The sequence below is a fragment of the Lissotriton vulgaris genome, chromosome 3_1, assembly GCF_964263255.1.
Source record: "Lissotriton vulgaris chromosome 3_1, aLisVul1.2, whole genome shotgun sequence".
Taxonomy (NCBI): Eukaryota; Metazoa; Chordata; class Amphibia; order Caudata; family Salamandridae; genus Lissotriton; species Lissotriton vulgaris.
The window spans coordinates 945,928,888-945,954,799 of NC_141689.1; the positions used below are offsets into that span (position 1 = coordinate 945,928,888).

Below are 25,912 nucleotides of genomic sequence, written 5' to 3' on the forward strand. Positions count from 1 at the left end.
CTGGAGGGGTTTGTTGAAAGTGGGTTTGTGCTGTTTATTGTTTTGGTGTGTTAAGTATGAACCCAACCTGTCTGCTTTGTTTGTGGATTTGTTTCCAGTGTGTGATAAATTCCAGAGAAATGGGATAGGTTTCTTTGGTGCATTTTGGATTGCGAAATTCTGTGAATATTTAAAAAAAAAAAAAAAAAAAAAACTTTATGGGGGCATTTTACATTATGGATTCAACTTAACTAGTAGCATCTTTTAGACTTCTAAATGATGATTTGTACATTATTTTATGTCTGTGTAGGTTTACTTTGTCTTGAAGGTGTTTTGTTTTGATCCAGGTTGTCTTTCTTTAATCTGCAGTCATCCAATAGACAGTTTTTTGTTATGTTTTGATATTTTCTGTGAGATTAATATATTAAAAGCGTATTTGAGCCATCCATAAAGTTTCTAAACTGAGTTTATTGTGACCAAATCTGTGTTAGAAGCAAGTTTGGATTCCATGTCCTCCAAATTCAACATGTTTCAAGGTCGATATGTAGTTGCGGGTCAGCTGAGGCGAGTTGGGTTGTCTTGGTTTGAAGGCGACCAGATGGTGGTATAACCACGTGACCAGAGTAATCCTTTAGAACGAAACTAGGTCAATTATGCCCAAGATAACACCTGTTAGCGCCTTGAGACCCTTCCAGGTGAGTAGCGCGCTATACAAATGCTTTGATTGATTGATTGATTGTGTTCTGTAACATGTGCTTTTGGGTATTAGCTATTGTAGGTTCAGTGTGTCTAGGCCTTTGAGGATCGTTCTGGTGTGGGGCATTTTAGGTTTGCCAATCTATATGTTCTGGTCACCAAGGATGAATAGGTTTGAATATTTGGTAATTGGGTTTAAAACCGTGTCTATAAAAATGGCTGGTAATCTTCCATTGCTGGTTATTGGTCTGTAAAGATGGAGAATGTTACAGCTTAGAGGTAGGGTTGCATCTGACAATGAGGGCCTCACAACTTTGTAAGGAAACGTCCTCTACTTTATTTATTTATTTACTTATATAGCGCTTGAATCGACCCCCGAAGAGGTATCTCTTAGCTTAGGACGGACCGTGAGGATGTGTTGCAGTTACAGCTGAATCAGGCGCAAAAAAGAGTAGTCTTAAGCAGCTTCCTGAATTTTAGGTGATCAATGCATTGCCTCAAAACTATGGGGAGTTTGTTCCAATATCGAAGGCCAAGATGGGAGAGGGCTCTTCCTTCTAATCTAGCCTTCCTTACTCAAGGCACCACAGGAAGATGTTTGGAACTCGAGAACAGGGATCTGGAAGGTATATACAGTATACATTTCGGAAACAATGACTTATGGATAATGCAACAGATTTTAATTCTTACTCGTTGGCGGATAGGAAGCCAATGCAGCTTCATAAGAAGAGGGCGAGAAGGAGTCCTAGGAGGAGCATTGAGGACTAATCATGCCGCCGTATTCTGGACTACCTGCAGTCTGCTGAGCGAGGCCTCATTGGCATAGATCAGCAGGCCGTTACAGTAGTCCAGACTGCTTAATACAAGAGCCTGAGTTAAAGTTTTCCGGGTTGAGTCAGGAAGCAGAGGGAAGACTCGACGGTGCAGGCCCATTGTGTGGAAACAGGAGCCGGCTGTCTGAGTAGCATGCTCCTTCAAAGTGAGGGCTTGAGCCAAACGGATATCCAAGTTCTTAACCGTCAGCTTGGGGGCAGGATGGGGACCCAGATCATTCGGCCACCATTCTGGCGTCCATAGTGAAGGGGCTTCTCCAAAGAGCATAATCTGTTTTCCCCACATTGCTCTGGAGGAGATTACTCTTCATCCAGTGTGAAATAGCTCTCATACCGATAGAGAATGCCGACTGCACAGAAGGATTACATTTGTCGAATGGAAAGAGCGACTGAGTATCGTCGGCATAGGATATGGGGGTGAAACCATGCGTCCTCAGAAGATTGGCCAAGGGAGCGATATAGATGTTAAATAAAGTAGGGCTCAAACATGAGCCCTAAGGAACTCCCTGGACAGTTCTGTCGGAGCCAAACGATACGGGCCTAAGTTGACAGTCTGGGAGCGGACTGATAAAAAGCTTGTAATCCACTGTAAGGCTGAATTTCTTCGTCTGATCTCCTTCAGTCTTCTGAGCAATATACAATGTGATACTGTGTCGAACGCGGCAGATAGGTCCAACAGCACCAAAATCATAGAGTGGCCCTTCTCTAGGGGCATCCTGATATTATCCGTGACCACTAGCAGTGCTGATTCAGTGCTTTATTTGGGCCTAAGGCCAGACTGGGAGTGGTCTAAGCAGCCCATAAGTTCAACATGATTGGAGAGATGATTGTTGACATGTTTCTCAAATAGTTTGCTCAGAAATCGAAGGAGTGAAATAGGGCGGAGGTTGGAGAGATCCGTCCAAGGGACTTTACTGTTCTTACAAATCTGCCTGACCTGTGCAGCTTTCCATTCTATTTTTTATTTTCATTATCTTTATTTGCATTTTCGATTTTTCAAGATACACATTTTCATAAAAATATGCGGAGGCAGAACAGTCCCAAAAAGAAATATCAGAAGAATCACAAATTATAGCAACGTCTACCTTCTCAGTGCACAATCTAGAGCACCTAGTGCCATATAATCAATGTGGGATCAGTTGCCAACATGCCAAAATGCCCAAACAACACAAAAATCAACATCAATCAATATATGGATTCCCAACTGGGGCAAAGAAAAAAAGAAAGAAAATTACCAAACAAATGAAAGACCTGAAGCAGAGGATGAATCACAGCAAACAGTTCCAGTGCCGCTAGTGGTGAGGACACAGTATATGAGGTAGTGACAGCAGTGGACCAGCAGGTTAACCCTCAAGGAAGGGTCCTATAGCTAGTACTAAGGTTACTGCCCCCAGAATCGCAGTAAGTCAACAAATGCTATTCCCTCCCAGCCTGTAAACGCGTCGCACTGTCTGGGCACCAAGCCAACCGAGACGGCAATAGGCGATACAAGTTAGGGCGCGCACCCGCATCCGACTCGGGACCCTAATCTATGAATGCCGCCTCCCGTCCCTCCGGGTTCTCCCAGGTCGCCAACACTGCCCTCCACTGGTCTGCCAAGGGAAGCTTCCTCATGCCCTTATTTTCTTTCCAACTGAGCGATCTGCCTTCCGCTCCACCCCACACCACAACATCTCTATGCCAAAGTGAAAATTGTGGTCCCCCGGTAGATTTCCATCCCACGCAATATGACGTTTCGCCAGCTCCAGCGCCAAGCATATAAGTCTGTTACCTACCTTACGCTTCTGCGGTCGAGGAAAAAGACCTAATATACACGTCTGTATTGTGAAAGGTAGATCCCTGCCCAGTATGTCCACCAGCTTACCCAGCACTGCCTCCCAGAAAGGCTGCACGACTCCGCACTCCCAAATCATATGACCAAAGTACGCATCCGGATGCAAACATCTGGGGCAAGAACGAACCTCACCCCCATATGCCACAAATAAGTGGGTGTGGGGTCATGTAAGCCATATGCGTATAATTAAACTGTAGATATTTTAGGCTGGAGTTCCGAGAGATCCTCTTAGGGCAGTACAACACTCTGTGCCATTCTGCATCTGTTAACACCCTATCGCCAATCATGTGCCATTTGGCACATAGTCTGGTCAATGGGCGCACCGAGGCCCCCCTGGTGAGCCACGTAGAACCATTTCACTAGGTGCCTTGTATTTCCAAGCGTGAACAAGGCATGGATCACCGGATGGGTATCCGGCTCACCTCTGCCCTCCCCCACAACTGTGCAAAGGTGCGGTCGAGGGCTTCATAATGCAGAAACTGGCCTGGAGGCAGACCACAATCTTCAACAAGGCCATCAAAAGAGATTAGGCACTTGTCCAAGAAACAATCAACAACAGTATTGAGCCCCACCGCCGTCCAGGGGTCCAGTTGCTCAGCTCTAAAAGACAGATTGGGGATCTCCGTGTGGTAAACCCACCAAAGGCAACACAGGGTTATACTTAGCAAGTTGCCCTCCTCCATTCCCACACCTCCGCCAGGATTGAAAGGTAGTACGTTGCAATAGGGAACAGTACGGTGTGGGCATCAATGGTTTGAGGACTTTCGCTGTCATTAATCTGGGACGGGCTTCCGGGAGGGACAAAAAAGTTTCCTCCCAATTAACCTCTTCTATCCATTGTAGTAGCCACTGCAACTGACCAGCCAAGATATAATATTCAAAATTCGGCACTCCTAGCCCCCCTTCAGCAGCTGGACGCTGTAGCGTCGCCAGGGACACTCTGGTACGACCATCTCCCCACACCAGATCACAGAGCAGGGCGTTTAGGGGCGGAACCAACCTCTAGGTAGAGGGACCGGGAGGTTGACAAAGAAGTACAGCAGGTGAGGGAGCATGACCATCTTGGATAGGGAAACCCCGGACATCATGGGCTGCTGCCGGGTATGCCAAAAGACACACACAGGTAAAGAGCGCACTGCCTTTCCCAAATTACCCTCCTTCAAGTCCTCAAGCGAATGGAACACCTGTATGCCCAGATACTTAAATGTTTTAATTGCCCCAAACAATGTTGGGCGTCAGAGCATCCGGCAGAGGGAGGGGACCAGCTACTGGGTATAGGTACGTCTTCTTTTTATTAACTCGCAGCCCCCGATACACTGGTAAACTCTCCCAATATTCGCATTACCGTAGGGGTGCCCACCACTGCGTCCCTCAGGTACACCAGAAGATCATCGGCCTAGAGGGAGACATAATGTATCCGCCCAGCAGAGTCCAGTCCAATCCTGTCACCCCCTGGCTATGGGTTCAATCGCCAAGGCGAAAAGGAGGGGGAGAGGGGGCACCCCTGCCTAGTCCCCGGTACACACCATACTCCCTAGATATCGTCCTGCCCGTGCGGACCCTGGCGGTGGAGCTGCATATAATAACCGTATCCAATGGATCAGTCCGCCCCCTGCCCCATTCTCCTCATTACGGCAAACAGATACCTCCACCCCACCGTATCAAAAGCTTTTTCCAAATCGTCGGAAAGCACTGCAGCCTGGAGGCAGCTCTAGGCATCAGCATGGTACAGAATAGAGTAAAGCTTTCGGAGGTTGTAGGAGGTGTGGCGGGCAGGAATAAACCCATTCTGGTCCAAGTGCATCAGCTGCTGCATATGGGGGACTAATCTACCAGCTAGTACCTTGCTCAGAATCTTAAAATCTGAGGAAAGCATGGATAGGGGCCTATAGTCCTTGACCCCGGGCCTCGGCGACTTGGTTTTTGGAAGAGGAATTACTAGAGCTCTCCGAGCAGAGGCAGGCAGCACCCCAGTCTCGTAAGCATCCGCATACACCTTAACCAGTTGCGGTGCAAGTATGTCAGAGAAGCGCTGGTAAAACTTGGCCGGAAGTCCATCCGATCCCGGCGTCTCACCCAACGCCAGCCCATGTATAGCAGCCTTTTAGAAATGGGATCCCTGGCTGGCCAGGGCTTGCGCCAAAGTCAGTCAGAGACCACCACTCCTAAGTCAGGGCAAGGGAGTTACACACCAAGATAACCCCTACTCACCCTCTAGGTAACGTGGCGCGAGCAGCAAGGCTAAACTTGGAGCCGATATGAGTTAAGTATTTGCGCACGCACCCCAGCAACAACACCCAAGGCCCACCACAAAGGAAACTCCACACAAGGTTATATATAAAAATAGCCTTTGTATTACACCAAAACACATTAGATTAACACACACTTTACAATGTGCCAGGGGCACGGGCAGAATTTACAGGGGATATGTACAAGACAGGGCCACCTGGACCACTGTCAGGAATCAGAAGTAACACTTTCAGAAATAGCACTTAGAATGTAAAATTATATTAGCACAAAATAGCACACAACCAGTAATCACTGGTAATCAGGACCTCACTAGCACCACCTGTACTAGGGAGAAAACAACCACCTAAGTATTACAATACCTGTAGGGGTGTAAGAACATAACGCATGATGCAATGCATAACATTCATTCAGAGGTGTAACAATAACAATTGCGCCAAACTCACGTAAGTCACCACCTGTGACTGTCCCTAGGCCCTCTGGCCTTGTTGGGGCTAGGACGCCCTGTGTCCAATGTCAGGGGGCCTAAACGTGGCAGTTGCCCACAAAGTGCTGGGCAACTGGTGCAAGCATGGTTGAGCCTTCCAGGGCTCAAGAACAACAATGGGGCCAATGTGGGTGCCTCGCAGCCTCGGCAGAACAAAATGTCCCCCTGAGCCTCTCTGGGCTCTTAACATCAAGCAATGCCCCCAAGAGCCTCGGGGCTCTAAGAACACTTGCCCCTTCGTTGGAGTCCCTCGTGGGGGACTCAAAATACAAACAAAGGCACCCTGAGCCTCTCGGGGCCCTCAGCACGCAATGCCCCACTGGTTGGAGCGGCCCCCCTGGCAACCGGGGCCGCTCTGCGCACGAAGCAGAACTGTCCCTCACTCTGGGAGAGAGCACTGGGGGGGGGGCGGGCATCGGCAATGTGCCCCGACGCCTCCCCCATTCTCTGGGCAACACTGCACTCACCCGGTCTGGTCTCTCCGTAGGCTGCGGGGACGCTGGCGGTCTCCTTCCTCGGCGGGAGCTTGGCTCTCCTCCTTGCCGGGCAGCGGGCGGGGCTCTCTCACCCTCGAGAACCTCGCCGAGGACAAGACGCTGGGCTCCTTCTTCCTCCTGGCCATTATAAAAATGGGGTAACCCAAAACGGTTGTTGGACCTGGGTAGTCAGTATTATCAAAAACAATGGCCCAACCCGTACTTATTGGTTGGATGAATCAATCATAAGCTCACAGTTTATCACTTCTGAAATTCAACGAGGATTAAAGCTATTCACCTCCAAAATGATTAAATCATAAAATGTTCATTCCATTAGAAAAGCAACCACCTATCACAACTCATTTATTTACAAAAAGGAGTTTTAATAGAGTACTCCAAATACAGCGAAACATTAATTTATATACATTTGTACAGTATTCACAGCGAACGGTAAAGGAAAGAGCTAGTGCTTCTATAAGGGTGCCAGAAGAAAGAAGAAAGTGGTGGTTTAAAGAAAAGGGGTGTAAGCCTCAATGAAAAAGTGACATGAGATTTAATTAACTTAAGGGGAAAAAAGCTGGTATTTATCCAACGTATTAAATAAACAGGCCACTCTTAGTATTAATCCAATTTTTTTAAAACAATTATACAGTCTTAACTGGCATGTATAATGTTCAGGGGAGTAGTGGTCCTGGTGATAGAAAGGGGGAGCGTCGACGTTTCGACCCGTCTTGGGGTGCTAGGGTAACTGGGGACCTCGACCTGCGGGTCTTCCTCAGGACGTAAAAGGCAAAGCCTTCGTACCGTAGCTAAAACGCTGTATGCCCAATTTGCTTTAATGGGAAATTCACAATCCTCATGTTTCTCGAAGGACGTGAAGGGAATGGCCAAAATCACACTCCTAATTAATGATCGTATGCCGGAAACACTACAATTCTGGTGTGGAAATACTGTTCTCAAACGCGGACTTGCTTGTTACTGCAAGTGTTCATGTATGCGTATCACCGTAGAAAAAAGGAGGATATGGATTCGTCCTGGCAACTGACGATTCTCTTTACTTTTCAGTGTCACCCTCACTGGGCGTAATTCACGAGAATGGGTGGTGGTCCCAAGGGTCAATTTTCAATTATGCGTGCGAAAGGTTGTTGAATAGACTCGCCAAACTCGGAGCGTACGTGGTGTCAATCACGCATCAGCGCCATGTCCGTGAAGTTGGTTGCAGGGAGTGCGCACGGGTAGTTGCCAATGTTTCGCTGTATTTGGAGTACTCTATTAAAACTCCTTTTTGTAAATAAATGAGTTGTGATAGGTGGTTGCTTTTCTAATGGAATGAACATTTTATGATTTAATCATTTTGGAGGTGAATAGCTTTAATCCTCGTTGAATTTCAGAAGTGATAAACTGTGAGCTTATGATTGATTCATCCAACCAATAAGTACGGGTTGGGCCATTGTTTTTGATAATACCTTCTTCCTCCTGGGCAGTACGTGCGGCCGGCGCCCCAGCCGCGATTAGGCCGCCATTTTCCCCGACGTCCTCGAGGACGCTTCTCCCGTAGCCGGGCAACCCTCCGGCCAGGCTAAAGCTTGATAGGCTTGCGAGACAGCCAATGGCAGCGCGGCCCTGCAGACGAGCCCCCCAGGCTCCGGGTCGCGCTGCTGAGGCCGAGGGGAACTTCTTTTTGCCGCAATCCGGGGTAGCCTCCCAGGAATTCACAAATAAAAGCGAGGTGGCACTCGCTTGGGCGGACAAAGCGCTCCTCAGCGCTAAAAGGCAATTTAAAGCGCTCCCTGCGCTAGCTGAATTTTTAAAGCGCCTCCTGCGCAAAAGTAGCAAATAAAGCGCTATTAAGCGCTGGGGCCGAAATCGAGCGCTACCAGGACTTTATGCATGTACTTTTGATTTGTCCTATGTTACGTAGCTTGCGCAATCGATGGCTTAAAGTAATTTGTCTACGCCTCAGCATCGTCACTTTACAAGATTTCCTCCATGCACTTTACTGCCCACCTAATGAAATGTTTTGCGCCTATGTTTTTAACTTTTTTAAAGGATTTTTAGCTATTTATTAAATTTTCTGGAAGACGGTGTCCCTCTGGCCTTGTGGGACCGATGGTTCGCAGTGTACCTATTATGGCTTGAATACTATGTTTTATAAGTTTGCAATTTTTTATTGATTGTGTTGCTTTGTATGTACATGTTTATGTGGCCCTCTTTGAGAGCCAAAACATAATAAAATAAATTTGAATTTGAGCGCTCCCAAGCGCTAGGGGAGAGCTCAGGCCCCCAAAGTCCAGGCAGAGCCCCTCAGCAAGGCAGGGGGGGGGCAAGGCTGGGCCCAGAGCCAGCTCACTGGGTCTCCAGGCAGAGAGACACCCCAAGTGGCGGTCCTCTGGCCCAGCAGCAGCAACAGCCCCCCTCAGGATCCTGGAAAAGAACTGTTTCAGTGGGGACACAGCCCCATTTTTATACACCAAATCCTTTGTTCTGGCACAGGGTGGGGGCAGACCCAGTCGCAGCTGGTCCTTGAGTACCCTTGATGGCCCAACCACCCCTTTCTTTCACTGGCAGGGCTAGGGTCATCAGTCACACCACAGGGGGGCGGAGCCAGCATTGTGTGGGGAAAACCCAGCCCATCCAGGACACAGGTACACTCCTCCCACACACCACTCATGCTAATCTCGCACTCACCACCAGGCAGACCCACCCAGCCTTCCTGGAGCCAGGCTCACCAGCCAGCTCCAGCCAATCACACGCCAGGCATATTTTACATTAATATGCCAACTCCTGGAAATGGCATTTCTACATATGACACACTCATGCAACACACACCATTGCGAAGCATTCACTCTCACGAGTTCGCACATATCAGATTCGAACCTGTACACCCCACGCATCAGGAACTACCAGGGACACATACATTCCCCATGCATTCCTATGGGAGGGCAGGCCTATCTCATCACATGCACTCAGAGTGCGCACGCACTTTCCACTGGGACACCGTGAAAGTGCGCAGAACCCAAAAATCACCATCACCAGGTCACCATTACAAGCAAAAAGTCTAGGGGTGAACCTGCCATAAGGGCCAAGTCCAACACAGCCTGAATGTCCTGCGAGGTGATCGTATCCCCCAGCTCCTCCCTATCCTCATCCTAGCACCCTGAGGGCCAGCAGATGCAAGAACTCCCCTGCAGAACAAGGGACTGCAGCTGGGGCCGCATAAAGTTGTTCATAGTACACAGCAAAAAAAATCATTAATCTCATCAGGACAATAATGTAGCACACCATCTTCCGCTACCAGTTGGGTAATAGGAGAGCCACCCAGCTCGGGCTGGATCAATCTAGCCAGGGGACGGCCCGCTTTCCCCTTCTCCCTCTGCACCCTATCAAGATATTCGTTATAGTTGTAGCAGCATAGGTGACCCATGGCCACATTGTAGCGTTTGCGGGCCTCCTGGAACTCCTGATGAGATGGGCCCCCGGTGCCTTGAAGATTATCTAATCTACGTATGCCGCCTTCCAGTTGGACCACCTCCTATTGGAGCTCCCAATAGACCCCAGTTGCCTGGCCAAGTCAGTGGCCTTGCACCACCACCTTAAACAACTCCCATTCCACTCCGACTGAGGATGCAGTATTAGCATTAATAGAGTAATAAGTATAAAGAAGAGTGTGAAGTGAAGTCCTAAATGGGTCATATTCTTGCAGCGCCGGATTAAGTCTCCAGGTGGGCATTGGGGGGCGCCGTCCTAATAGCTGGTGCGTGATCAGTGATGGTCTGTGGTCCGACAGTGTACGGCCCAGGTACTCCGATTGTGTGATTTTACTAGTAAAAGTAGGGGAACATAAAAACATATGAAGGCGCGTGTGCACTTGGTGCACTGAGGAAAAGAAAGACAATTCCCTATGACTATCATGCTGTAGCCCCCATGTATCCCCATGCCCCCAATGCTCCATCCAGGCACCTAGCCCCAGAGCAGTGCGGCGAGTTAGGGACCCCAGCAAAGGCGGGTGCGACCAATCTAGATCAACAGTCACAACACATTTAAAATCTCCTCCAAGGATTAGATTGCCCTGCACACTACTCGCCAATGCCGCAGAAAAGAGGTCCAAAAAGCCAACCTAATCCTGATTAGGGGCATAAACCGTCCCAAGCGAAACTTCGCGACCTGCCAATCTCCCAGCCACCAGGACACATCGGCGACCTTCGTCCACCCATGTTCGTTTCACTGCAAAGGGGACCCCTGGCTTGACCCAGATCAATACCCCCTAGCAAAGGTGGAACAGGTTGTCGCAAATACCTGGCCCCTCCACCGTTTTTTCAGTCTCCCAGCTTCCTCGCTGTTTAAATGGGTTTCCTGCAAAAATGCTATATGGATGTCCCTACGCCTCAAGTATGAATAAATATTGGAGCGCTTCGCCATGGACCCCATCCCTCTAATGTTCCACACTAGGAATCGGAAATGCTTTTGGATCCCAGTCATTCCCACTGCATCAAACCAGGAAACCTCCCTGCAACCAAGGTCCGCACCTCGGCCGCGTGGCATACAAAACTTCCCACTCCTCTGTAATCATTCCAGGTCAGAACCACACCACAAGAAAAAAAAAACCTTAGACGGTGAACTCAACGATCTCAGGGCAGCTCGACAACGGTCCGCCACCCAAACATCATGGTGAACAGTATGTGCTAATTGAGGCAGCAACCTAACGTGGCACTCACCGGGGGTAGGCAAGGCAGAAAAGGGCAAGAAAAGTGGAGAGAGGTGACCCTATTAAGGAGGGCACACCAGCCTGCAATAAACGGGACACAGCACAGGGCCCAGAGTGGGCGACAGTCAGACAAGGAGTCTCTAAAGGGCACATCAGTCCTTAGTTACCAGTCCCATTAGATGATACCATCCGCAGTTTGAGGTGTCACCTCCGGCAGCTTTGTGCTATCGCTATGGGAGGAGTCTGTGCCAATTTCCTTCTGACTCTTTAGAGGAACCGGCCTCTGCTCCTGAAGCTATATTTTGGCTCCCCAGCAGATCAGCCACCGCCGTAGAGCCCCGGCCCTCTCATGCTCAGTCTGTGATGGAGTCAGTTTTTTGGAGATCCCTTTGCGAGTACGTCACCTCAGTTGTTTCCGTTGTTCCAGAGGTGGCCGTTCAAGGCCCTTGGGGCCTCCAGCTGCAGGAGTCTCACCTTTACAGACCTCCAGCCAGTCCCATGCATCACTAGGGCTATTGAAGTACTGAGCTGTCCCATCTAGCAGGATAAGGAGTCGGTCCAGTAACATCAGGGAATACTGAAGTCCTTCATTTCTTAGGGCTTTCTTGACCTCCAGGTAGGAAGTCCGTTTCCTCTGGACCTCCAGCGTATAATCTGGGAAGAGTGAGACTTTACTGTTATCCCCTGTAAAACGTCCAATCATTCTCGCCTTTTGCGGGAGGAGGTCTCTGTCGCGAAAGTGGAACAGGCGACCTACCACGGGACGCGTAGGTTGTCCAGGTGCCAAAGTTCTGGCCGGCACGCTCTGTGCCCGTTCAAGGGTATAGAAGGAGGAAAGGCCCTCCGGCACCGCGACAGTCTTAAACCACTGCTCTAGAAAGGCCACCTTGTCACCACCCTCCGTTCCTTCCGGCAGGCCTAGGACACGCACATTGTTCCTCCTGTTACGCCCTTCAGCGTCCTCCGCCCTGCGTTCCATTTGACCCACTCTGTCCGTGAAGGCTCCCACCTTTTGTTCCAAGGCCTTATGGGCGGGCACCAACTCAGCCACAGCATGCTCCGTCCCCTTGACCCTCTCCGCCAGCTTCTAATGTTCGTCGCGCAGCAGGCCAAGACCCACTGCGACAGTGTTAATGTCTTGATAGAGGGTTGCCTTAATATCAGCTATTGCCTTCAGGACTTTGTTGAATTGCCGTTGGAAAGGGCCATCCAGATTGGTCTGTAACTGGTCCTGCGCACTGTCTTCCGGGTCCTGCCCGGCGCCCGCCTGGCGACCTCTTGGTTTCCCCATAGCAATAGAGACTCCTGGGCGGGGCCGCAGCTCCCATTGTGCACTACGTGTCGGGATCAGGGTCAGTAATAGGCCACCCATCACCGAGTGGCCGTCTCTGAGGACGGTAGCGCGAGCTTGATCTTCATTCCACTCCTTCTCCCACACCCAGGGGTTCGCTCCCACTCACCGCAGGGTCCTATCATGAGCGCAGTTCTCTGCCATGTGGTGGATCCAGGCTCCGGTGCCCGCTCTTGTGAGTCCAGACGTCGAATGAGTCCCAGCGGCCCTCCGGCTGCCCAGTCCACCAACTTCTCGACCTTTCTCTGCTGATGGATACTCCAGCCCGGGAGGCGATGATTACCCCCCCCCCCCCCACGCTGCTGAGGGACACCCCGGACCGGAAGGTGATGTTGGCGTCTGGTTCAACCGGTCAGCACAGTCTTTAAGGCGGGGTGTGTGGGAGTGTCCAGGAAACCCAGCCACTTTATCAGGTTGCGGCACTATGCAGTAATGTGGGGCCCTGCTTTTGACCAGCCGGGCAGAAGAGGCCGTAACCCTTGTGATGGCAATAGGGTAGTGAACGCTGGTTGCCCCTTAGCGCAGCAGAACGAAAGCATGCTTGCTCGCCGGTGCCTCACAGCAATGACACCATCCGCTGCAGTGTCAGAAGCGAGCCGCAACCAGGGGTACGAGCGGAGGCAGCGAGGATCCTACCAACACCAGTCCGGAGTCGGGAGGGGCAAGAATGCCGGCCATACACGTGCACAGAGGCCCTTCTCCATCCCCAAAGTCCCGCTGAGCTCCTTGCCTCCGTGGTCCCCGATCGCGTAGTCCTGCTCCCGGAAGCCTCCTATTAAGAAAACCGACGCATAAAGGTTTCTTAACTGGTTTATTAACAAGCCAACACGCATGCCCCAGACACATGGAGCGAAGCTGCAGTCAGCTCGGCGATCAGCTGGTAACTGTCAACTGTGACAGTTGCCAGCTGGTGACCTCACTGCTGGGACGGTGTCCTCGCAGGGACACTGATGAGCACACTGGGTAAGGTGTCCTATGAGGGACACAAGTATAGTAAACACAACACCTCCACTCATGCACAGGGTTGCGCAGTCACCCAAACCCTGGGCCCCCTGCAGGGCGCCCCCATCACCCCGGCAGGTGTAGGTCCCAGTCGCTCCTGGCTCCGTATCGCAGCTCCGGGAAGGCCGTCGGCGCCGATCTCCGCGCCCCTGACAGCTCACATGCAGGGGCATCCTCTCGCAGCCAGTCCCCGGCTCCGCCACAGGCACCCGCGTGTGGCTGAGTCACACACTGGTCAGCGCGGCCCACGCATGACCCTTCGACTGGGATGTGAAGTGAGGCCGAGGGCGCTCCGGAGTCAGCCCGTGCAGTCTTCGTCCGCCAAGCCTCGGCAACCGCTGCGGTAGTCTGCGCACAGCACCGAGAGCCCCAAAAACTGACTGAGTGTCCTCCTGACTGCCACCAGCACTCGGCCGGCGGATGGGACGCTGAAAGATGCCCCGGCTGCAGGTTACAACAGGAGAAGTGATCGGCTGGTGCGGAGCTCCTCGCTCACGCGTCTGCCATCTTCTCCGTCCAAGCCACGCCCCCCTGTGCAGCTTTCCATTCTGGAGGTACCTGGTCTTCTCTCAGGGAGAGATTAATGAGAGATTTGATCGAGGTAGACAAATGATTGGCCAAGGGAGGGATAACTTTGGCCGGGATAAGGTCCAAAGGGGACCCTGATTTTAAATTATATATCAATAATTCAACCTCTGCTGATGTTAGTGTGGGGAAATGCTCTAACAGCTGAGGATGTATCTGTTTGGTTTTAATTGGTCAGATCCCGTTAGGATCTGCGGCTGGCTTCCTGTTGAGATGATTTTTTAATAGATAAGCTCTAATTTCTGTGAGAAGTATAGAGCAATATCATTGCACAGCGTTTGCGAGGGAGCCTCCGAGCTTTCACAGACCTTGGGGCTAATAAAGGACTGGAGGATCTGGTGCAGAATTTTAGGGGTGTTACCAGCCTGAGCTAATTGCGATGCTATATGGGTTTTCTGTGCAGTTTTTATGTTTTTATGATAGCTGGACAGAGTGGTGTAAAACCGATCTCTGTCCTTCTCTTCATGAGTAGCGCGCCAACTCCTCTCATATTTCCTACAGAGTTGTTTTTGGACTCGCAACTGAGGCGAGAACCAGGCTGCCTGTGGACTAGGGAGAGATTTTAATGGGGCTATGTGATCAATAGCTGTCCAGACAGCAGAGTTGTATTTAGCTAATGCTTCCTGATACAATTGGATGGCGAAATAGCCTCCTCTTTTGCCAATGCCATTTTTTTTAGTTGTTTGGTAGCCTGGTGGAACAGCTTCATGCAATACTGGAGCCTTGTCTCCCCGCAGCTATGATTCATTTATGAAGAATAAGTAAGGATGGAAAACCCTGTAACAAAGAGAAGAATCCATTACAAGCAATCTCTAACTATCACTTTCTGGATGTCTCAATATGTGCAGTGTGCCAATATCAGGCATAATAAGAAGATGTGCATTAGATCTCAAACGGCACAAACATGCAACTACAGCTTGTAGCAGATCACTGAAACGTAATCTAAGCATGTGTTCTACACATTCCGCAGTGGTAGTCTGACATTGAACCTAAATAAAAAAGAAGACATGCATTTGAGCTTCATAGATGGAATTTTATGGTACATTGGTCTTCACTTTCATCTGAAATTCTTAGTATTTTAACTTGATCTTTTTATATCTGGACAATGTCAGTACCCTGAACCTCCAGAGGAATAAAACACTTCTATCATTTAGGCTGCCTCCTAGGTTCCTCTATGTTTGAAAAGGAGTTCAGTCTCAGTATTCTGAGGTTAAGTTTGCCCTCATTTATCAGGTACAGGGGCTACATGATCAGATTTACCCAACCACAGTAGTGACCACATAGGGTTTCAGAAACCTGTTTCACCATCTAAGAATTCATTTTTCTAATGTAATGCTTTTATGTGGTTGGGTACCAGGAGGAGTGGCCATGTCCCACGAGAAAAAGAAATTGACTGGTGTTGTGTGCCCATTTAATGTGATAATTTTAAGCAAGTAGAGACAAACCAGAACAGAAAGCGAACTTTGTACCTTCTCACAAATCCCCCAGTCATTGGTTATTGGCTGCTTCGAAGCCAGATTTTCAAGAGATGCATCAAGAATGTAAATTATTACCATTTATATTATTTAAAACGATCCTATTTAGATATTGTAAAACTCTGGCATGTACACAGCCCTTATTGGTCACCACCCCTTAAAAGAAGCAGCAGTGACTAAACTTCTTTCTTGAACCTTCTTCTCTACTGAAGGGAGTAAACTGTGAAGAGCGAAGCCAAGCTGATACTGTTATAAGCTTTGTGAATTTTACAAAGATCAGCACTTCTGAAGAGAGCACCATCAGAGTTGGGGGTGGGGATGAAAGAAACGGAGAGGGTCCTGGGAGACTTAAGAGAAGTGTGGACAATGGACAATCTGAAAAAACTTCACTGGGAAAACTGGTTGATGTCCCCTTCATATTTGACCTGTCCTTTCATTCTGTATCCATCAACACAGCATGGTGGTTCCAGAGGGCTCTGTGGTTGATGGATTGCATTCATGTTGTCCATCATGCTCATTTTTGAATTCTTTATTCTCAAATTCCACTTTTACGTCGTTGGGACCAGACAATATTTCTCTAGTCAGTTCAGCAATCTGTCCATTAGGATATTATACTAGACCTGGATTGGTGGAGATCCACAAACAACCTAATTGTTGGGATGGATTTCTCCATTCTAGACCCTCAGATCTCTGTGATTGCTGATTTTATCCTTTTTTGTATTCTTTTGGAGTTTCCTATCCAACGCTACTTTAGCACCCACTCAGTTCATTTTCTCTATTCAGAGACCCAACCTGTTTAAGTATTTAAAAATTATTTAGCCGTTTCTGTTATAGTAGATATTTGAGCATGTGACAAAAAAATTTTACATTGTCAGAAGACCTCTTGCCTATTCTCAGGTGTATCATCAAGATGAGTGTGCTGCAGTAAAAGAGATATTCTCAGAATATATCCTGTTTTCGTCAAAATTGAAGTTCGTAATGAAAAATGTTTCTTCAGTTCATTCATCAAGCCTCTCAGGTTCTGTTTTCACCATGCAGTTTCCAGAGTATTTAACCAGCATTTTGTTATATATGGTTGGCCCTACCTTTAGCAGTTTTGTTCCATTTCTTGCTACATAGGTTGTATTCTGGATTGTTGCACAATGTGGGATCAAAGCAGTAGTCTTTGACTTTTTCATTTGTATATTATATTTAAAGTAGCCATGAGAGCTGTGGCCTACTATTTTTTGTGAACAGTGTGCTGGATGTTGCCTCCAGGGCTAGTGCTCAGTTTTTCCATTCTATTTCTTTGGAAACGGTTTGACTAGGCTTACGAGCTCCTCAGTAGTTACTTCCCCCATATTTGCTGTGCAGGATTTCCCATTGTTCTAGAGGAAGGGAGGCTGTGATTTACTGTAGCAATAAGTGCAAGCTGCAGTCTGTAGATATATAGATGTACCAAATCCCACCCCATTTTACAATGGACTCACTTCTCATCTGTGCTTGTGTTTACACAGGTCTGAAGTGTGGATGGAGAGAGAAATAATTTAACTTAAGGGAAGCAGTATGATGTTCGACAGGTGGCAGGCAGAGCTATCCAAGAACATCTGCTTCCAAATTACTGTTGTACTTGGTGTCATCCTTTGAATTTGATGGAAACTGAGGCATTAGTAAAAGAAAATGCAGAAGATGATGCGGAGAACAGCTTGTAACATTGACCCTGTCGACCATGCAATTGTCTTCAGTGCCTGAAATGGGGAGGATTTTGTGTTTCCATCCTTTACTTTTTTAAATCACTGCTATCTGGGTAAGCACAATCTGCAGTTTGTCCTGCCTTTGTACTCTACACACTCTTTTTCACTGGAAGGAGTTCCTTCCCATTTGCTTTTCATGGTAGACAACTATCGCCGAGACCCAGGTTATGTTTATGGTACTTGACAGTTGGTTGGACTTGGCTGATAAAATGGAACACTTTAAGACAGTCAGAGACTGGGAAACATCAGACCTAAAGCCCTCTTTAATACCGCACTTAACTCACTCAGTTCCCATGTCTGCCCTTGATACTTCTGCCAAATGTAATCTTTGTAATTTCCCTCTGAGTGTCAAATAACAGGTCTTTCCCAGTTTCTAAAGAATCAAAGAATGTGCACATGGGTAAGTAGAACCATTAAAAGCAATGCTTCTAAAGTAATGAATGCCTATATTTAGTGCTTGGCTAAGCTTGATAAGGGGCCCTGCATAGAAATACATTTGCCAAGACCCCTTTATTTATAAAATATGCCACAATAACTGCACCCATGCATCGTACCAGTTCCTATATTAGTGTTGTTAACATGAGAACGATAATGCACCGATTCTCAATAAATGAACTATATTCATGCAAACGATAGATTATTGAGCTAAGATGCACTAAATATAATTTATCAAAAGAGTTTCTGTAAATTATTTAAGATCTCACCTGTATTACATCTTAGCCACATTGCATTGTTCTTTTACAGAATGACGACGTTGAAACAGATATTGATAAATTGAAACAGAAACAAGAGCTAGGAAGATCGCTAGAGGAACTGAAAATGTATGAATGTTTTTTTCCTGAGCTCATGGAGGACTTTCAGGTAAAGAGGAACTTGCATGATTATTATGTGTGTAAATAGTGTATATTTATTGGTTTTGGTTTTAAGGAAGACATGTTCAATGCCTCTGCTAATGCAGATTGTACTGGCAAATGTCGATCTTCAACCATCAAGTTTTTTGGTGCAGGTAGTGTTGTGCTGTGCAGTCAGGGTAAACTGTTGCATTGATATTCCAGGAATAGAGTTTAAGCAACAGACACAACTACCATCCCTTATATGAACATATGTTTCATGCCGATGATGCCAGTATCAAATTGGTTTGGGGGTTTTCTGCCCAGTTCCCTACCTAAAAGCACACTTTCTTTCTCTCTGTTAAATTAGCCTCTGTGTTCAATCATGTCTTGCCGAAGTCCCAACTCAGCCCACAAATATGTACTATCCAGAAAACCTGTTGCATCAGTGGCAATCTCCTTGGTCTGATATAGACTTCTTGCTGCAGATTCCTTACCTTTGAATTTCCCAGGCGTTAAACTGAATCTGGAAAAGTTTGCGTGAGCAGTTCTCCTATGCACTGTCGGATGGCTCTGTTCGGTTCCGCCTGGTGTCACTGGCGGCGTTGGAGCCAGTTGTGATGTCTCGGTCACCTGTATAGGTATCAACCAGGCGTGTGGACGTTACTTCTTTTCTTACCGCACCGGTTAGTACTGATCTAGCGAAGAGCTACCCCTCTGTCTCTTTTTGACAGACTATTTTTGAAGTTTTGTCGAAGATTTTTTCCTTGTGTGTCAAGGGATGATCTCTAGAAAGGTAGGGTTTAAGCCGTGTGGTGCCTGTCACTGAGCCATGTCTGTTGCCGACCCACACCTTGTGTGGTTATGTTGTCTCGAGCGGGACCACGACTCAAAGTTGTGCTCAGACTGCAGGGCCATGGCACCGAAGGCTTTGATGGAGTGGTCCCTAAAGCTACTTGTAGCCCGTCAGTTAACACTATCTAGCACAACTCCTAGGGGGTATCGTTTGCGATCGAGGTAGCGAAGGTTTCAGGACAGCTCCAGGAGCCCCAAGTTGTCTTCGACGTACTCAAGATCCTCAAGACACTTGGGAAAGAAGTACAGGAAGAAGAAGAGGTAGCCTAGACTGACTTCGACTTCACCTCTTCCGTTAAGGATTGACAAGACGAGTGAGGAGCATTGACAGTTCAGGCACGGTTCGGCGGAGCTATTGCCAGGTCCGACTCCGTGCCTCCCTCTGTTTCCGTGAGGGAGCCCACTCAAATAAAAGAGATTTACAAGGTCATGTGCAAAGTCTTTGAGTGGGCCGACTACTCCGGTGCGCCTTTGGGCACGGCGGGGTCGTAGGAGGGCCCAACATGGTTCAAGGCCGATGGTGTCTCATGGACCTGATCTTGGATCCGAATCGACGCCGGCCGTGTCAATGCGAACTTCCCCTATGCTGGGCCCAAAGTTGATGCTCCTGACGCTGCCGATGTCTATCGGTGGTGCCAGCCCCAGCCCCATTCTAATTCCGGACGACTTGGAATCGGAACAGCGTTGATCAATACCGAAGTAGCTCAGGGGCTCTAGGTTATTGCCAGAACGTTTTGCGGAGGTTACAGACATGGGAGAACAGTGGGAGGTGTCACTTGATGCTATAGAACTCCAGTTACGCTCCTGGTGAGGAATTGGACTGGTTTGAGTAGCTTGTAAATGTATGTAAATGTAAATGTATAGGCATTTATATAGCGCACTACTTACCCGTAGGGTCCCAAGGCGCTTCGACCGCTGCGAAACCCTTCCTGGCTTCCCTGAGAGATGGTCCCTTAATGGGTATCTCCAGGGTGAGACCAGGCATCCCCGGCGGTCTGGTGGGGCCGTTAGTGAAGATGAGGCAAGCTAATGCCCAGAGTTGCCGAGTGTGATCGCTGATCAGAGTGGGCACCAAGGCGAGAGAATTATCGAGTCCGCTGACCATGGTCCAGAAACCTGCCGCGCCGGGAATCGAACCCTGGTCCCGGGCCGTCCTCTGCTCTCGGGTCTGCCGCCTCTAACCAGTGAGCCACACTACTTCACTTGCTGAAGCCAGTGGATTTGACACCTCCCTAGATGTTGGTATGCTCTCTCGACCTACTGTGGCTACGGAGGAGGGAGCATCTTATGCTATGGTGGTAGAGAGGGCATCAGAGGTCCTTGACCCGGAGCTGCCCTCAGTGCAGATCAAGACTAACCTCTTTACCGAAGTATTTCAACCTGGGGTTTCCTCATCCCAACCCATTTCCCTTCAATGAAGCACTAACATATGTCCTGTTAGGCACTTGGTCCAAGCCTAGCACAGAAGCTACTGTGAAGAGTACAATAGCATACAGCTATCGCCCTGCCCGGGTTGATCCGAGTTTTCTCAGCCAACATCCTATCCCTGACAGGTTGGTAGTTCAATCATCAGCATCCCCTGGTGCATTCCCTTCCGCTTCCCCAGACAGGGAATCCAGGAGGATGGATGCACTTGAGTAGAAGGCGTTTTCTTCCGCCAGCCTTGCATTATGGTCAGTGATCAACACATGCCTTCTGGCCAGTTTCTCACATATCTTATGGGAAACGGTTGTGCAAGTATTGCCACAGGTCCCCAAGGAGGCGCGGGCTGTGCTCTCCCAAACAGTGAGAGATGGGAGGGATGCAGCAACGTTGACCTGCAGCTGTGGTCTGGATACGACTGACTCACTGGGCAGAGTGGTTTCGTTGATGGTGGCCTTGGGATGCCATGCCTGGCTGAGGACACCTGGCTTTTTAGGGGATGTCAAGGCCACTTTTGGAGAGATGGCAGACTTGGTGCTCGAGCGCTTTGAGGGCTCATGGGCTACGGCCAGGTCCTTGGGCCTCCCCGTGACACCTCACCCCTATCTGCCTTTGGACCCTTTCGAGGCAATGGAAGGGGCTTTCAACCACGTCAGCCATACCCAGCCACCGTCCTGCATTGGCTTCTCAAGGCTATGCGAGGATGCGGGGCATTCCAACTTTGTGGGAATGGTAGCCAGAAGTCGTCCCTCACCAACGCCCCAGCAGCTGCAGGCTCTAACTCCTCTTTGTTTGGTTCTGAAAGTGCATAGGTGTCCAGTTTGAGGGAGAAACCAACATCATCTCCTCCATTTGCAGTCCATAATATCGAATGAATGGGTCTTGCAGGTCATTCAGAGAGGTTACTCCCTCCCTTTCCAATCCCCCCTCCTTTACCACCATCTCCAGAACGGCTGGCGGAGGATCATCTTATGTTGCTCTGAGAGGAAGTTTCAGCTCTATTGGCCAAGGGACCTATAGAAAGGTTTCGGATATCAGAAGTAGGCAGTGGTTGTTATTCCTGTAACTTTCTGATACCCAAAAAGAACAAAGGTCTTCGTCCTATTCTAGACCTCCGAACCGTCAATATCTTCCTCAAAACGAAGAAATTCAGGATGCTAACATTGGCTCAGGTCTTGTCTGCCCTAGACCAAGGCGACTGGGTGGTAGCATTGGACATGCAGGATCTGTATTTTCACATCCCCATCCTCCTGCCCACAGGCGTTACCTGCTGTTCAAGGTAGGCCACAAGCACTTTCAGTTCACTGTACTACCCTTTGATTTTGCTAGCACCCCTCTGGTGTTCACCAAGGTGACGGTGGTAGTTGCTGCTCATCTGCGCAGTATTGGGGTTTTGGTCTTTCTCTACCTTGACGACTGGCAGTTGAAGACGTCCTCGCCCCAGACTGTTGTTTCCGACCTGGAGACTACGGTAGATCTGTATTCTCTGGGGTTGACTATAAACATGCCAAAATGTCACACGTGACTCTTTCTCAGACGCTGCCTTTCATCTGAGCTGTTCTGGACACAGTGCAGTATCGAGCAGCGAGTCCATGATATTCAGGTTATGTTACCGATGTTTCAGCCTCTATTCTGGATTTCGGTGAAAATGACTCCGAAGCTGCTGGGCCTCATGGCCTCCTGCATCCTGTTGATAAATCATGCCAGATGGGGAATGCAGGCTCTGCAGTGAGACCTGAAGTTCTAGTGGGTGCAGCAATAGGGAACGGCGATTGGGTTAAAGGCGGATCCCCCTCCATTCCCCAACCAGATCTCACCGTATTGACAAACGTGTCATTCGTGGGATGGGGTGGCCATATGGGAGAGGTGGAAATCAGAGGACTCTGGCAGAAACAGGGCTCCACATCAACTTGTTGGAGCTCCAGGTGATCCAACTAGCATTAAAAACATTTCTTCTCTCTGTCAAGCAGAAGTTAGTGAAGGTGTACACGTACAACTCTACAGCCATGTGGTATTGCAACAAGCCGGGCAGGGTGGGTTCGTGGACTCTTTGTCAAGAGGCCCTGCATCTCTAGACATGGCTGGAACAGCAGGGCGTAACTCTGGTGATTCAAAACGTGGCAGGTTCTCTGAATGCCAGGACAGACAAACTCAGCTGTTGGTGCGTAGGAGGGCACAAATGGTGTCTCCAGCTGGAGGTGGTGCAAGGTCCTTTCAGCAGTATGGAGAGCCTTGGTTTGTTCTGTTGGCCTCTGAAGAGAACGCATGATGTCTGCAGTATTGCGTGTTGGAGTTTCCATGGCGGTGTCACTCGACAATACTTTTCACCGCAAGTGGAGCTCAGGGCTTCAGTAGGCCTTCCCACCCATAAACTTCTACCCAGAGTTCTCAAGAAGATCAGGAACGACATGTCCCAAGTCATTCTTGTGGCTCTGGACTGGGTGTTGAGAGTTTGGTATTCTGAGCTTTTGATAGTGAGCATCATACCTCCAATCACGCTGCCCCCTTCGGGAAGATTTTCTGTTGCAGCAGCAGGGGAGGGTTCTCCACCCTAACCTGTCAACTCTCTGCCTCCTTGCGTGCAGATTGAGCAGCAGCAGTTGATAGTTTTGACTTTCCTACTGAAGTTTGTACAGTTATTCTGATTGCCAGGCGGCCCTCCACCAAAACAGTATACACCTGCCGCTGGCAGAAATGTGCTAAATATTACTGATATTCTCTTTATTCTTAACCCTTGCCTAGCAGGGCTCTCCTCTGGGCACTCTCAATGGTTATCTTTCTGCTCTGTTGGCTTTCCTGTGACTGCCTGACCAACCCTCTTTATTCAAGTCCCATATTGTAAATAGGTTCTTAAAAGGGCTTGTACGTATGTTTCCCCCTACGGCCTTCATTACGCCTCAGTGGAATCTGAAACTGGTTCTCACTTACCTCATGTGTATCCCCTTTGAGCCACTATGCAATTGTCCCCTCCAATTGCTTACCATCAAGACAGCATCTCTAGTGGTTGTATCATCTTTTTGGAGGGTGAGTGATATGCACGCTTTATTATCCAAGCCTCCTACCTCATGATATTTCCAGATAAGGTGGTGCTCTGCACCCAGGCCTCTTTCCTACTTAAAGTGGTGGCCCCATTAAATTGGTCCCACTGCCCACTTTTTATGCTCCTCCACATCCCTCTAAAGAGGAAGAGCAGCTCCATCTTCTGGACCCAAAAAGAGTGTTGTTGTTTTGTCTTGATGGCACAAAAGAATTCCGGGTAGGCAACCAACTCGTTGTGTGCTAAAAAAAGCTAGAAAAAGATTGAGCAGTACATAAACAGTCTATTTGACTCTGAGTCTTTCCCTGTAAAAAGATCTGCTATGCCCTGGCTAAAAAGCAGCCTCCTGTGGGCTTAAGGGCACATTCCACCAGAGGGAAGGCAGCGACAACGGTGTTACCTTGTGTCGATGCCAGTCCTGGACATCTGTCAGGCAGCAGCGTGGGCTTCCCTAGACATGTTTGCTAAACACTACTTCCTTCTGGTGAGGAAAGTCATGAAATGTGACTGACGTCCGCGAACCTCAGTGGCGCCTATATATATATATGTGACCGTGACATCACATCCGGAGCCGATGACACAGAGTGGTACTGAACCGAGCCAACCTTCTTCACGCTGGGGTATTGCTCACACAAAAGTTTCCATATCCAGTCCGATACCTGGTAAATCCAAAGATAAATAATCTGCAGCTAGATATTGTCTCCACCATATAATGTGTTACCAAACGTAAATAACCTATTCTTACAAGCAATAGAAGCACAAGCAATATCAGTTCCAATTGAACGCTAACTTGTTCCCTCAAACTTTAATATCTAGTTTTCACGTCCAACCTACTGGCTTAGCAATGATAACCATAAAATTGTCCACCAAGTACAGCTTCTGTCCACTTTAAAACACATGGAATAAGCCAATGTCTATTTAGTACAACATCCTCTTGATTTCCAAATATAGAGGAGTGGTTTCACCTATCTTATTAGACCTGTTAGCAGTCTTCAACACAATTGAGCCCAACATAATTGCATAGGTTTAAGTGGTAAACCCTTTCCTAGTCCTCTCTTATTCATTATTTTAGGATCCTCCCATTATGCTCTCCTGACCTGCACATTTTTTGTCAACCATGCACATATATTGCTTGGTACCATGATGAAAGTTGCCAGTTGCCATACATGCATACCACGTTTAGCTGTTTCTCCAGATTATGAAGACAGAATATACAGTGTTGCTCAGATTAACTGGAACACAAAGTTCATACTGATTTGTCTCAAGGACAAATTGTTTACAGATAGGTCTTCTTTATTAGCTTGTCTTGTCTTGTCTTGATGAAATTATTAGCCAAGCTAAAGCTTGTGCTTCCTTCTAATTACGTCAGAGATGCCATGTCTTCATTATTGAAATTCACTTGTAATAGGTCTTTGAAGAACCAACCAGAGTCCTGCACCTTGTCCACAATGGTGCTGTTAGACTGGTTATTGGCCTGTCATGCTCTGACTATATTACTCTTTTCTACTCTGGCCCCATTGTTTACCTGTGGATCGTGAAAGCATTCATGAATGATTGCTTTTAAGATGGAGGTGTATAGGTTGAGGTAATATTTCCGTTGAATATCCTAATACTTGGCACTGCCTTAACTAGACTTTACTGTCATCTTGACCACTATAAGTCAATCAGTTTTTAATGTAAACCCAGATGCTATTGACATTTATGTGCTGCACTTGAGTTAACTCTCTGAACATACTTGCTATGTTGTTACCTTTCCTGGAAAGTGTATCAGTGTATTAAGTATACTATTCCCAGAACTTCAGTCAGGAAACCTTTCCAGTCTGAAGTACAGGAGACTTCTCTACCATAGGTCTGCCTTGTACCAAACCTATGTATCGCAACTATGGTGCCTGACGTTTTGAAAGTTTTGTGATCAGATAAGTTGCCCCAATTGGTTAAAAACTCTTAGCAACTTATCTAATCACTGAAACAAGGCAGCACCCCTCCCTTCAAGTGTTTTGGTAAGTAGTTTCCCAGTTTCTTCAAAAACAGAACTGTTTATAAGTTGCACATCATTTTTATGTCGTCCCATACTGTTAAAATGTGTGCGGTACATGTGATATTGCTCACACTTTTGAAGTATTGCAGAAATAAAAGATCATTTAGGATCGAATTTCGTGCCCCCAGTGTTTAACTACTGCTCTAAGTTTGTGATGTAACTGTTGCATATCATGCCACCACGTTTCATTTACATTGACCAACCATTGTGCTTTTATTTGAGGATTGAAAGCCCATCCTTCTCGTGGCAGCCACCTCACTGTCCACTTAACTTGCACAGTACCGTTGGACCAGACACATGTCCTCAAAACAGAACATATGGTCCTGT

The 25,912-nt window shown here is 48.1% G+C and overlaps 1 protein-coding gene across 2 annotated transcripts in view; it reads left to right on the forward strand.

The window, feature by feature from the left end:
* The window catches only part of AGTPBP1 (ATP/GTP binding carboxypeptidase 1), a 1,139,154-nt gene that overhangs the window by 674,491 nt on the left and 438,751 nt on the right, over nt 1-25,912 (forward strand). For both annotated transcript variants that reach the window (XM_086961295.1, XM_086961296.1), the window contains exon 13: nt 18,148-18,264. In XM_086961295.1, coding sequence (XP_086817421.1) covers nt 18,148-18,264 — 117 coding nt within the window. The remainder of the gene's footprint in view (nt 1-18,147; nt 18,265-25,912) is intronic.